Source organism: Crocodylus porosus, unplaced genomic scaffold, assembly GCF_001723895.1.
Source record: "Crocodylus porosus isolate Cpor-Errol unplaced genomic scaffold, CroPor_comp1, whole genome shotgun sequence".
Taxonomy (NCBI): domain Eukaryota; kingdom Metazoa; phylum Chordata; order Crocodylia; family Crocodylidae; genus Crocodylus; species Crocodylus porosus.
Window position 1 is genome coordinate 109,538,031 of NW_017728947.1, and position 14,154 is coordinate 109,552,184.

The following is a 14,154-nucleotide window of genomic DNA, read 5'->3' on the forward strand; positions in this document are numbered from 1 at the left end:
GGGGGGGGGCACTGTTTGCAGGTCTCAGACCGCAGCCAAGGTGGATGCCATATGCAACACGTGGGTCAGCACCAAGGGCTGGCTGGCTGATGGTCTCCATGGGCCAGATATTTGCCACCTCCAGTGTAGAGTACTGGAGCAGAGCTAGAATCAGAAGCAGCTGTCAGAGAATTAGGTTAGCGATTCCTCAGAGCAAGTCTTCGGGTGAGTGAGGAATTTGTTGCCATTGGGCAAAACACTGAGAAGAGATGCCCGCAGAGCCAAGGTGGGAGGGAAGTCAGGAATGCAGAGTGGTGTTCCTTACCTCCTCCTCCGCGCCCCGACACCTCGCTGCAGGGACTCGGTGGCGATGGCTGAGAGCAGAGCAGTGGTTTCACGCAGCATGCCGGCATTCACTGCAGACGTGCAGCCTTCCTCATGATGCCTGCATGCTGTCCTCTGACGCATGCGAGGGGAGCATTGTGTGCTGGGAAATCATACAGCCCTGTCAACCTTGGGGGGACGGTAACTCATGACTTACAGAAGCACCTGTGAATACAAATAATTATTTCATAACCCAGCGTAGTGCGTCCCTCACTCCCTTGATCTGACAGCTCCAGCTGCCCTGAATTCCAGTTAATTTATTAGCAACATGAAAGGAAATTGTTTTAAAGGCATTGATTGCCATAGAAGAGCTAGTAGAAGCAATATGATTATTCACCATTTGGACCAAGGTTCTGCTTCTGGCCTGGCCCCTCTGCTTGATCAGTGGATTGGGTAAAATTCAGTGTTCTTAGCTTTTCAGTTTTCTAGTAGCTCAAGGAGAAGTTTTCAGTTGGAGAGAAGTTTTATCCCCAAACACTAAATGCATCTCAGGATGCACATTGGATTTTGGAGAATTTATTTTTGTTTGGGGGCCCAGATTCTCAGACAGCGTTGCTTTCAAGCTACCGTGCTGGCAAATAGATGATGGTACATTTTGGCTAATAGCTAGGTAGAATAGGAGGGGATGGTTATTTTGCCCAAGGCACAGGGTGGAAAGTGGGGATATTGGGATTTTGTTCCAAACGTACCCGATGTGTACAGTTCCCTACCATCAAGCTAGACAGTTCGGTATATGCCCACCAGGAACTTGACACCCTTCTCCCTGCTAACAGTTCTCGCTCCCTTTCAAATGCCTGGGAAAAAAAGAACCACTTCTTGACATGCCCTGAAGTTCAGGAAATTCAGGCTCTTTAAATAACCCCCATGGTATCACCTGGCATGGGATTCATTTAGGCTGCACTCCTTGAAATACGTTCGTGTGAGGACTTTGTTTCGACACATGCAGTAAGGAGATGGTGTCGCGCTCTGTATGCTGCCTGTGCCTCTGGAGAATGGGGAATGATTTCTTCATCCTTGCTCCCTTTTGCTGGCTGTGTTTTCTGCTGTTGTTTTTGACCTGTTCTGCTTGGTCTTATCTCTTTCGCTCTGGAATCCAACTCAGCCAGGTGGAAACCCAGCTTTCCACCCTCGACCTCTGTAATGACAAACCAGCCAAGCGCTACCAGTGCAGCAGCGTTTTGCTAATGCTGTCATTTAAAATCAGGCTTCAGGCATGGAAATGGAAAAGATATGGTCTTTCCCTGAGTAAAGCCCTGATTTCATAAAAAGGATGTAAGATGATGCTTAAGTGCCATCAGAGTCAACAAGACATCAACGTTTCAGTTACTTGTATTGTAAATTATGATGTGTGTTGCCCCACTCCATGAACCAAGGTACCACTGTGTGAGGTGCAAAGGAAGACTGTAACCCAACGGTGCATATAAGGCACCTTTGCCTGACTCCCTGCAGGAGCTGGTCATAGATGTGAAATGCTGAACATGCAGCTCTTCCAGGGTGGCCGAGGCTCTGGCTGATGTGCAGAGCTAAACACAGATAGCGTAAGAACAGCTCGGGCTCCAGCTCTGCAGCTTCTCTGTGAGCATGAAAAATAAAAGGAACAAAAGCATCTATTCATCTGAACCAGTTGGGGTCCATTATTCCCCCTTGGGGCCACTTAAGAGCTTCTGCCTTCCAGAGGTGTCTTTGTCCAGACCCACATCCCCCAGGATTGACACGTCTTGATGGGATCACTCCGGAACAGGAGCAGAGAGGCGCCAGGTGCAGCCCTGTGGAGGCGGTAGGGAATCCGAGCTCTGCTCCCCACTGAGCAATATCACAGTTTCTTGGCAGGTCGTCCTTATGCAACTCGGTGTGTTTGTTTCGTGAAAGATTGCTCCGGCCTGTCGGCTGAGCCGGTGCTGATATGGGAGCTCAGCACAGGCTGTTTCTGATCTTCTTTTGCCTTTGACTTGGTTTACTGCTGGGTGAGGTTTATTTCATTACAACTCTTAGGAAGTGTTTTAAATTAAGTTTTTGAATCTTGATTGAGGCTAAAATCATCTGTGTAAAAAAAAAAAAAGCGAGAGAGAATGTCCCTAAACTTGTACTTGAGGGCTAAAGATCAGTGTCATTACAAGGTGCCTGCTTAGCCAATGCCTAGGACGTTTTCTGTATCAGCCATATAATCATGCCCCTCCTTGCCACCACTTCATTCACTCCTAAACTGATTGGCAGGCAGCCAGCAGGGACCTGCATAAACGAGATTTCCTTGAAAAATGTTGCCACAATGGAAATCTGCTCAGAGATTGGTAACGCAGAACAGCTATCCTGACTGACAGCCACTTTCAAACGGGGCAGCCAGAAAGGAAACACTGCTGTGGATCACCTGGACTTGGAGCAAATCTCTCGCACAGGCATCTTGTCTCAAGCTGTTGTTAATTTGTTAGATTTGAGTACTATTTTATGCCTTTTTTTGACCTTTGCTCCCAATGCCAGCTGTAGGGCAGAGCCTTTAGTGCTGGGCAAAATGCCACCATAAGCAGCAAGGCGAACATGCATTCTTTTTTTAGTGGTTTCACAAGAAGAGCCTGACTGCGTGAATTTTCAGCCCAGTGGAACGGCCGCTGATGTGGTGGGAGTCTATACAAGCCCTACACATGTGCACAGACCTGAAGACAACTAAGGGCAAGCCTGGTGTTGAGATGGCGTTGCTTTGGGGCAGACAGATCCATCGAGTGCCATATACCTTGGGCTGTTTCCCCCAAAAGCATTGTCATGGTAGAAATGGTTTTGCTTTAGCTTCACTTAAGTACTCGTCCTCGCAGCTATGCTGATACTTCACTCTTTCAAATTCATCAAGGTGCATCAGAAAGCAGTTTTCTCCCCACCGTGATTTGCAAAATGAATGATGCTGCTTTGTCCAGCTCATGTCGACCCTTGCCCGAAGGTTTCTCAGGCTGGGGAGAGGAAAAGTCCTTTGCCTTCCTCCAAAACTGTCTTCTACATTTCACTCCCACACCTTTTCTGTGCCCAGTCATTCCTCTCACCTGTTGCTTATTAGCATGCTTTTCCCATTCAGTGCCCATTCATTTATATCCCTTTACTGTTCAGTGCATTTTTTATTCCCATTGGCATTATCCATTCTCAGAGCCAGTGTACTTCTTGGGTGCTTCTCTTGCAGCAGAGGCCTCTGATTTATATGTTCTTTCTGACTATGCTTTGACTCTTTGTTTTTGCTGTGACCACTGAATGGCATGTGTTTTTACTGCCTTTTCCATGCTTCTGCTATGGCTGTAGGACTTCTTTGTGAACAGTAACTCCAAACAGGTAAGTGAGCCTCTGCCAAAAACCTAATGATTGTGTAATTGCCATGAGTTTGCTAACGTTCAGCTCAAGCAGAATCAATGCCAAGCTAGCACACTTACTGACCAGGGGAAGTAGCTGTGCACTGCACTACTGGATGTCTCGTTTTAAAAAATGAGTGCCACAAATTCACTGTGACCTGTATTAGGTAGCAAAAAGGAGTCCAGTGCAGTAAGGCAGCTCAAGAATTAATAGGAAGAAATCAGCCAGGCTGTTGGATAACCTAAGATAGCAGTGGCCAAACATAGTGCTTTCCAATGTGTTGTATGCATGCATGCATTCAGTGCAAAAGTTTGAGAACAAGGGTTACATTTTCATAAGCACTTATGTTCTCTCTCTAAGCGTGACTTTGGGCATGTCTACACAACCACCTTGCTGTGCTCGAGAGCACCATGTTGAAGTTGGTCTCCCTTGTACAGCATGCCCAACCCCGGACATGAAGCAATGCAGCCACCTTGAAGGGCATCCTCTCTGTACACCCAAGCACACCCTACCCACTTCTTCCCACTGCCATAGTTTCAAGCCCAGAAAAGCTGTGGGGAAGCTGCTCCAGGGATCTCCCAGCAGCTGCTCTCAAGGCCTTTAGAGACTGAGTGGCTCGAGGAGGAGACAGGAAGTGGGTAAGCAGGGAGTGCCCATCCCAGGACGTGCAGGGAACATTTGTAGACTTGCCCATCGGGTGATTTTGAACATGCGCTAATAAGCATGCCCCAGTCAGAGGGCTGAAGAGCAGAAAAGAGCCACCAGACTGCTCCTGTAGTGCATCACGTCTGGGATCTGGTGTGCACAGAGCAGCAGCAGGGCACATGTCAGGGCAACCCTCCCAGCACGGCAAAGAGATGTGCACATGCCACGGGTTTCCTAATGTCTGTTGGCTTTCAGCTCTGCTCCTAATGTTTCCGATGGAAGTGGGGAGAGGCCAGCTTTGAGCCCTCCTGACTAGCTGCGGTCTCCTAGGTCATCCTGGCCTAGTTTAAAAGAAATAATAAAAAATCGTATCTTAGTTGCTCCATGAAAGGACAAAAGCAGTCAGGGGTGTCCAAGTTATTGAGCTATTAACCACTTTGATACACATCTGCTAGCCTATGTGACCTGCAGCCCCAGGGTGTGTTCCTGCCACAGTGCTCTAATAACCAGGTATTCATTTATTAATATTAACCAAGACTGTGCAAGCTTGGAGCTAAAACTGGAGATGCATGACTTCTGTGGGCAGCTTTATAACCTGCATTAAACATGTGGGTAGGTACTTCCACCTGGACATCTGAACCTTCAGTTCTGCATACTCTTCTATTATTTTAGAGGGAAAATTTCAAACTGCCTAGGGGATTCAGGAGCACGGGTCATCACGCTCGTAAATCCCTTGGCTGTTTTTGGAAATCCCGCTCTTAAAGGAAAACAAATGTTGCAGCTGGTGTTCATGAGCCTATAAAGTTTTAAGTGTGTATCCAGTGCATTGCTAATCGCAGCATGAGCAGATGCTGTGGCTATCGAGAGTGGCAACAGAACTTGTAAAGATCTTGTTTCTGCGTGACAGACCCTAATGGAATATATCAAGAGAGGATTTAATGAAATATCACAAATATGTAGGCTAGGGGAGCCTGGCCTTATTCAACAGTGCATCTGTGTTTGTAGGTTCTTAAATCTTCCTGGCTGAGAAAATATTTACATTTCTAACCCGTGCATTTCAAAGCATGTTCTGATTTATGAAATGGCTTATTATATTTCAGTTACAGGCTACAGATTTTACACATAAGCCTTGGTGACACCCTTGATTAATGGAGTCCATTCTAGAAAATGCTGGTACGCGCGGAGGGTTCTTAATGTTGAAGCACTTTTCCTTATTCACGGCTGTGTGTGCTTTGCAGAAAGAAGATGCCATTGATGACGCACTGAGCTCCAGATATAAAGTCAAGGAGCTTTCCGTCATAGATGGCCGGAGAGCCCAAAACTGCAATATCCTTCTCTCAAGGTATGGTTAATGTCATTTCTCCAGTCATTTCTCTTGCCTGTCCTCTGGGACTTGTTTTCCGGACAGTGTCCTTCTAAATTACTGGGACTCTGCTACCTTCAAGCTGTGTGACATGCCCTGAATCGGAGATCATGCCTCAATTCCCTGGAGGGATTCTGGTGACAGGAACCATGGGAATAAAGCCAGAGTGGTCTCACTGACACCTGAACCCAGATATGGAATTACATCTTGCATTGCTGCAGCCTTGGGCCACAGAATGCATTGAGTGGGATGCACAGACACTCTCACTACCTCTGAAATCCCTGAGAGGTAGTGAAATGCCACTGCAGCTGCTTAACATGGCTGGAATCGTTCCGTTTAGTTTTGCCCAGATTTTACTTACTTTTCAACACTGTATTAGGCTAGTGGTATTAAAACAGAGAGGAAACAGGTTCTAAATAACCACAGGGGGACAGAGCCCCCTTCCACTGTGGTGCAGAGAAATCTGAAAGGCAAGTGATGTTGTTTGGAAAGTGATACTTCAGTGGGGGTCAGGTTATGTGACACTGAGTCTTTTTGGGTTGGTTTTTTGTGGGGTTGGGTTTTTTTTGGAAGTGTCAGTTTATTTCCAAATTTGAGCTAGCATTTTGGAATTGGGAAGTGAAAGGAAGGCTGGGAAGAGCTCTTCCTGAGCAGAATTGCAGGCAATTAATTCAGTACCACCTGCATTCCCTAAAACATTGACATATATTGAGGCTATAAGTAATAAAGGCCTGAACATATAAGCATTCCTTTCCCCTAACTCTGTCGTCTTGGTGGTGTTATCAGACTCCCTTGATGGAGTTACAGCCTCAGTCTGTCTGTTTGAAGGGTCAGATTTGCCCTTGGTTCTTACGAGCAAATTTAATCCCATCTTTTAAAGCTGAATTGTGTTTGTGATAAAACGTGCAACTAAGCACGTTGGTAGAAGTAAATGAAGATCAACTGCTGTGAAAATGAAAGTCAGCCTTACTGTGGCTTGACACCAGGATTGATTTAAATGGTAAATATCCTTAAAAAAAAAATGAAAACATTTGTCCGAGTTAGTACATGAGCATATTTACTTCATCTATAAAGCTAAGAATTGCTTTGAATTTTCCTGTGGAATTCAGTCTTGCCCAGTTTTTGACTGTTCAGGACTTTGAATTAGAATCACAGAAAGTGAGGGTTGGAAGGGACCTCAGGAAGTCGCATCTAGTTCAACCCCTGCTCAAAGCAGGCGCAGCCCCAACTACATCATCCCGCCGAGGCTTTATGTAGCCGGGTCTTAAACTCCGAGGGTGGGGCTTCCACCACCTCTCTGGGTAACCTGTTCTAGTGTTTTACTACCTTTCTAATGAGAGTTTTTCCTAATATCTAACCTAAACTTCCCTTGCTGCAACCTAAGACCATTGCTTCTTATTCTGTCATCTGCCACCACTGACAACAGTCCAGCTTCATCCTCTTTTGAATCTCCCTTCATGTAGTTGAAGGCTGCTATCAAATCCGCCCTCAGTCTTCTCTTCTTCAAACTAAATAAACCCAGTTCCCTCCACCTGCCCTCAGAAGTCATGTCCACCAGCCCTCTGTCCATCATTGTTGCCCTCGGCTGAACCCCAATCTGCAAAGCAGAGATGCAGCTATGAAGTTTTTCACTCTGGGCTGTGGCAGTGGCCAGGCCTAGGTGGGGATGGGATGGGACACACCAATTCCTTGCTCTTTCCATATTAGAATATGAAGACTTGTTAATAAAACAGAGACCTCATTGATTAATGACAATTAAGAATATACTTTAAAGTTTAAGCCTGTGAGGGGCTCCAACTGAAGTCGAAGGACGCATCCAGATGAGCATGCATGTGCAGTTTGCAATGCTGCGAACAGTCCGTGGCTCCGCAAACCACATGTGCTGCACATGCAGGCACTTGCCGCGCTGCTTATTTGCAGCACGGGGGGTGGGGGGGCAGTTTGACACTGGGAGATGGGTTCAGCATCCTGTTCTGCCACTAATTTCGTACATAGCCTTGAGCCAGTCACTTGACCACTGTGTAGCTCTGTTCTCTGCCTGTTGAATAAGATTGACATTGCTTTCCTGCCTGGAGTACTCTGAAGACAAATGTGAGTGCTCATCCGGGTGCCACGTATCAACCTAGTAAGACTATAACACGGTCTTGCAGCAAACGCTGCTCTTAGCAGCTAGAATCCTACTGTGCTCACGGATATGTAATGCTCCCAGTTTGCTGGGAGTTTCACATGTGAAAGGACAGCAAGGTCAGTCCCTTATTTAGCTGAGACATTTGTAAGCCATTGTCTGGTTTGCAGCATGGAAAGATTACAGTGAACCTAGATATTTTATCTCTCTGTAGATTTTTTTTTTTCCCTGCCTGTCTTGTTTTGGGAGAAATTACTGCTTAGTGAGATCACTGGATTTTCCTTAAACTAGTAATGTTAACACACACACATTTTTAGCACTGCTTTTTATAGTGTAGCTGAAAGTATGCTGATGTCAATGCATTTGGGGCCTTAATTCAACTAAACTACCACATCTCATCTTCAGCCTGGGTAGGGTTGTTTTAGCAGAGGAGAGGCCTGTCCTGTTCCTGGTAGGATGCACGTGAAAGCTTCTTTATGCCCTTTCCTAAGCCTCGTGTAGGGGAAGGGTTTGTTTGGTTTTTCTTTTCTGCCTATCTCTCGAGCATTTTTCTGACCCAAACGTGGGTTTTTTAAGAGGGTGGATCCCTTCCCGCACAGAATTTGTCTCCCCTCCACACTTTGGACAGTCTTCATTTGCGTCTACAAAGCCTCGCAGAATAGGCTGCATTTGTCAGGCTTGCGAGCTGTCATTCCGCATCTCTGAGTCGCCGGGCTTAAATCCCCGTGACAGCAAATACAGTGACCCAGTTCCCCTCAGACGGCTCGCGTTCGACAGCCGCTGCCAACAATGATAATTATTGTGGTTGTAGATAAGCTTATAGCTTTCACTGGCCTCTTTCCCATCAAATGGTCTGAGAAGTTGTTATATTCTGGCGCCCTGCTTTTTTTTTCTCAGCAGACATTAAGGAGCACTCTGGGTCTTGGCAGTTGGTTTTAGTGATTTCTGTAAAACATTTTGATGCTTTTCATAATCTGCTCATTAAATGCAAAGTCTATAGCAACCCAGGATGCTGGTTTGCATACGGCTAGGGATGGTGGCGATAGAAAGCAGCTAGCACCCATTTGCTGTGTGACTGATGTGGTTTTAATGGGTGATCTCAGTCCAGACCCAGCATGCGGGTGGAAAACTAGTTCTATGTCGTCCTTTGCAAACAAAAAAAGAAAAAATGCCCTTAAAGAACCAGTGCTCATTAAAACCTTTGTTGGCAAAACCAAGAACTGAATAGTGAGAGAGACCTGTGATCTCGTATGCAACGGTGGTGCCTCAGAGCCCTAGGCTCAGGACAGCATGAGAGTCCTGCACTGCCACTGCCCACACCATGTTCACTCTGTAGCTTAAATTCAGCCTCCGGTGCTATCCGTAACAGCCGCTGAAGTCCCTTAGATCCCTACGGTGTTCCACGCAAGAGCTGGCTGTGCTGGGGGGTGGGAAGGGCTGCAAGCATCCGACCATCCTAAAGGTCCTAGTTCTCTGCAGTGCTCTGGGCTTTAGCTCCACCGTCTGCTAGAGCGTGACTGTCAACAGCAGCTGACCCCATTGCTTCTGGGAACGGAGCAGCAAGGTTTTCTGATGATGCCACTTCCACCAGTCTGTCACGAGGCTCCTTGGCCCAGTCAGGCCTCAAGAGGAGTAGGACAGTTGATTGACAAGAGTCAAGTTAATGTGGACCTCAAACGATGCTTAAGGAGTGGCGAGAATCAGCAGACAAAGATTACATGCACACACATGCACATGCGCGCGCGGTTACAGATAGTATCCCCTCGTACGTAAGACACAATCGGTTCCTGAAAACCGCGTCTTAAGTCCAAATGTTGCAACTCGGAACTGATTTTCTCATAGGAAACAATGCTAGAAATGAGGCATTGGTTCCAGAACCAAGGCCCGATACCTTGTTTTCATAAAAAATACCCCAGAATTTTGTACTCAATCGATTATAGATGAGCAATATAGCTACATAATGTATTTTTTATTGCAATTAGCAATCCTGTTGATTTGGAAGGACTTCTTTGAGGTGTCTTTGCTGGACATTTTGAAGGGCTCTTGGTTGGACTTTTTGAAGGGCTCCTGGCTGGAGTCATCTCAGGAGTCTCGGCTGCAGGTTTTTCTGGAGTCTTGTCTGCTTTCTTAAAGAAAGTGTCCAAGGAAGTTTGGACAGATGTTCTCCAGGGAGATGCATGACACAGTGAACTTGTTCGCTGGCGTCGTGTCGCATCAGATCAAGCATCGTAAAGTCGAAACCGACTTCAGGAGGTCAGAACAGGGTGTCAGTTTATAAACATTGTAAGTGCCGCTCGTTGCAACTTGAAACATTTATAAGTTGAGGACTGCCTGTATAAAGATCACCAAGAGTCCTCATCAGTCCTGCGTGCATCTGAGATGAAAGAAAGGGCATGCTCTGCTAACTGAACCAGTCCTCCAGTCTAGGCAGCATTGCTTATGCTCAACCTTCCCAGGGTTTAAGGTGGGGCCTGAAAGGAGGTATATTAATGTTAACAGTCATACTGCTCTGGAGTTGCATCAAGATGCTCACTTTTTTTCCCTGTTCCTTCTGGACAAATAAGTCTGTTGAAGAACCAACTAGTGATATACATCAATGGTTGGAAGGTGCCATGCGAATGGCACAAAGTAGAAGAGCCCCATTATTATTCATGTGTTGGGTTATATAACGGAATGAAATGAGCCTTTCCTTCTGTCTCTAATCATCTGGTCCTTGACTCATAAAGTGACAGAGATTTTAAAGAATGCCATAGTAATAGGAAACTGGAGCAGAAGGAAGTCCCAGATGGTCCCCTCAAGCTAATGACTGAGTTTCACCAGCTCCTGTGGAAAGTTATTTAACTGCAGAAAGGACTTGCAGGATTTCTGAGATGTGCCTGGGTTGTAGTACAGGCTTAGCAAAAGTCTCCCCTGAGCAGGCCAAGCAAACCCATATCCTGAAGGACCAGTTTGGAAACATGTAAATGCCTAGGATGGTTCATTAGGCTCTGTTTCATGCATGGGTAAACGCCCCTCTGAAAACTGTTCCCATTTTTTTCCCAGGCTGAAATTATCCAATGATGAAATCAAACGTGCAATTTTAACAATGGATGAACAAGAGGACCTACCAAAGGACATGCTGGAACAGGTGGGTGATGGACACACACTCTTCTTCCTCCTTTTCAATACTGCTTTTCAAAATAAATCAAAGCCTAGTCACAGATTAAGGAATGAGGGTCAAAAAATTACTCTGTGTAATGACTGCCAGTGGCTCGGAGGTGAGTTTGCATCCACAAGCCTTTTACACTTTTCCTCTCAAACCCGGCTGACACTTCACTCCTTAAAAATGCAGAGGAACTGAGCAGCATCTTTTTCATAACCATGAACCCTCAAGCTCAGATTCCAGCCCTGGATTTTGCATCACAGGTCGTTCTGTTGCTGAACAAAACCATGGTCTTTGGAAACACTTGAGGTCTGTTTTTCCCAGTGCTTTTCTTAATAATTTTGCATCTAAAAGACAGTTTAAAACCACGGTGGTCCTCAGAGCATGCTGTTTTTAAGTTGCCCTGAGATCAGGTTTACATTAGTATGTGAAACACAAAGCTGACATCCTCTTAAAGCTGGAGCTGGCAAGTGCAGCTTCATTGCAACACTTCTGCATGGCAGGAATCTGATCAGTCCCCTGGACTCCCAGCCCATGAATGATATCAGGCAATATTACAGTGAGCCTGATGGATTTATTACTGGACTTCAAAGTGGGACTTGGCGCAGTCAGGCACGTGAAGATGCACCACACCTAGGGGCACCTTTGGTGTGGGAGGGACACCATAGATATCATGCCTGGGCCTCGGTGTCTCATTGTTGATGTAATCTTGTCTTCTGGGAGTATAGCCCCGCGTCAGTGTGCTCTAGGCTATTTAAATTTCATGGAGGGGTTTTTTTTAATCTACTTAAAATCCATTAGTTTAACACAATGTGGGAAATTCAGATAGTAAGTTACTGGCTTCTCTGGGGCGACACAGTTGTACAAAGGGACTTGTAATAAGCCAGCTAAGGATTTCCATGCTAGAAGGGAACCCGCAGGTGGCACGTAGCCAACTCTGCATACACTGCTGCTGTCTAGACACACTACCCAGGGATGAATCCAGGTGCAAGGGGGTGGAATAGCAGTGTGTCTGTGCCCCTGCCGACCCAGTCGGCCCCCAGGGCCTGGAGGGAACTAGGCTATATAAGCTCAGCCTGAGGTACTTTGTCTTAGCTGCTGCTTCCTCAGCCTAGGGGATTTGGGACCCATGTCATCAGACTGTTGTAGTCCATTTGGGAAGTTCCCCAGATGTGTCATCTGCCAGAAAGGCGTGGGGTCTCTTAGCTATTGCTTGTGGATGCTGGTGTATATGAACTGTTTGTCAGTAAGAGCGCCCAGAGCCTGCTGTGCTGTAGACCGACTTGGCCTGCATTGGCTGTATATCTCCAGCTCCTATTGCTGTGCTAGCTTTTCTCTTCTGACCTGAAAAAGAATGGCTTGTATTTCAAAACTCGTTGAACTCTAGCCCAACTATGTAGAAGGTTCGATAAAAGATGTCACCTAAAGAAATCTTTGCTTCTTGCATAACTTCTGGACCAACGTGGCTACACTGTCACTCTGATGCTACCTAGGTTCATAGATGAGACTGTGCCAGGCCACAGATTCCTCTTTGTACCAGCGTCACCTCTGTTTCAGTTGGAACAAACTGGCGGTCATCCATAAGCTGGTTTCAGCCAAGCACTGGGCCAGCTTGGGAACAGATGGAGTTATATTGACAGCAGACCAAGGGCTACGTCCCCTGCCATACCCATCTGTCGCTGCACTACATTCTAGCTACAGGTATGAGCTAAAATACCACAGAACTGCCTTGGGACCTTGGACAACACATTTAATTGTGCTCTTTTTCCTTTTCCACCAAACTGAGGTCAGCCTTGTACCCTTATGGGAGAGCTAGGGGGATTAATTAGCTGAAATACAGCCTGCAAACAAAAACAAGTGGCAACAAATGGGTTTTTCTTTCCACGTCACAATCGCCGGGGAGTTTCAGAACTCACTGCCGCTATCTAAACTTACCGTGTTGCAACGAATGTGGTGCAACTGCAGCTTGGAGGGTGTAAAACTAAATTGTGCGTTGGTGGCAACAGTGGAGCAGTCATATGGGATGTTGTTTTGGAAAATGATACTCGCCAGGTATTTCGTGACCCACACTGAATCATTTCATAAATGGCTTAGACATCCTGGCATAAAAATGCCTATGGCAATATTTCGTGTGCTGTTAATATAACAATGTGAAAGATGCTGTAATAAAAAGAAAGGCATGGCTTACGTCTGTCATGTTTCCTTTTAGCTCTTGAAATTTGTTCCTGAAAAAGGTGACATTGACCTCCTGGAAGAGCACAAACATGAGCTGGATCGCATGGCCAAAGCTGACCGGTTCCTCTTCGAAATGAGCAGGTACGCTCGCAGGGGTTTGCCAGGACGTCCCACCATATCTGTTGTGATGGTGCATGAGCAGATGAGTTGCAACGCTGCTGTAAAATATATCTGTAACAGAACAGGAGTCTGATGAGGCTTGGTTTGAAGATCTGCTCACAAGTTTTATTTCTTGTGGACCTCTTACCACGCAGCTCTTGGGATAGATGAGGTCCTTCCCAGCTACAACCCTTCTCTCTCAATCTGAATTTTTAAGACTGGGATTTTCTACCGCATGACTAAGAGTAGAAAGTACCATCCACATTGTACAGTGCAAGAGAAATGGTCCTTCATCTTCTGTACCTTGTAAACACTTTTCTGCTATATTAGGATGGACAAACGTGGGATGCTGGGTAGATCCTGAAGCCATGATGTCCAGTGCTCCACCTCCATAGATGTCTTTAATGTTTCAGAGGAAGCTGAGCAATGCACAGGGCAGCATGTGAAGTGTAAGAGGCACATCACACCTTCCTGACCCTTATGGCAGTTGTTTGGGTCTTGGAGGCACACGAAATGAATAATTTTATCTTTGCCTGCCTCTTTTCAAGTTAAAGGAGAAAATCCAAGTGATAATAAACAGGAGGACTCTATTTTCCTCAGGGAAATGCCTTAACCAAATAAAAAAGTGGTGTTCTAATGCCAGGTGTAGAGCTCTGCCCAAGCTATAATGAACAGAGCTGAGCTGTCCTGAGGAAGTTATTACCCTCGGTGTCAGCATGGAGCTGAGAGTCAGTGATCCCGCTGTCTTCCAGGGTTGGCCCAGGGACTGGCTTAGCCTGTTTGCTCCAACAGAGTCCGATTCAGCTGAAGCAGGCGACTGCTTTGGAGCAGAGGAGTAGCCCCACGAAAGTCAATCAG

General features: G+C 46.2%; 1 protein-coding gene across 2 annotated transcripts in view; it reads left to right on the forward strand.

Annotated features, from left to right (window-relative positions):
- The window catches only part of DAAM1 (dishevelled associated activator of morphogenesis 1), a 170,703-nt gene that overhangs the window by 144,333 nt on the left and 12,216 nt on the right, over positions 1-14,154 (forward strand). The window contains exons 16-19 of one of the 2 annotated variants that reach the window (XM_019550908.1): positions 3,640-3,669; positions 5,571-5,674; positions 10,863-10,947; positions 13,172-13,278. In XM_019550908.1, coding sequence (XP_019406453.1) covers positions 3,640-3,669; positions 5,571-5,674; positions 10,863-10,947; positions 13,172-13,278 — 326 coding nt within the window. The remainder of the gene's footprint in view (positions 1-3,639; positions 3,670-5,570; positions 5,675-10,862; positions 10,948-13,171; positions 13,279-14,154) is intronic. The other variant, XM_019550909.1, reaches the window with a different exon arrangement.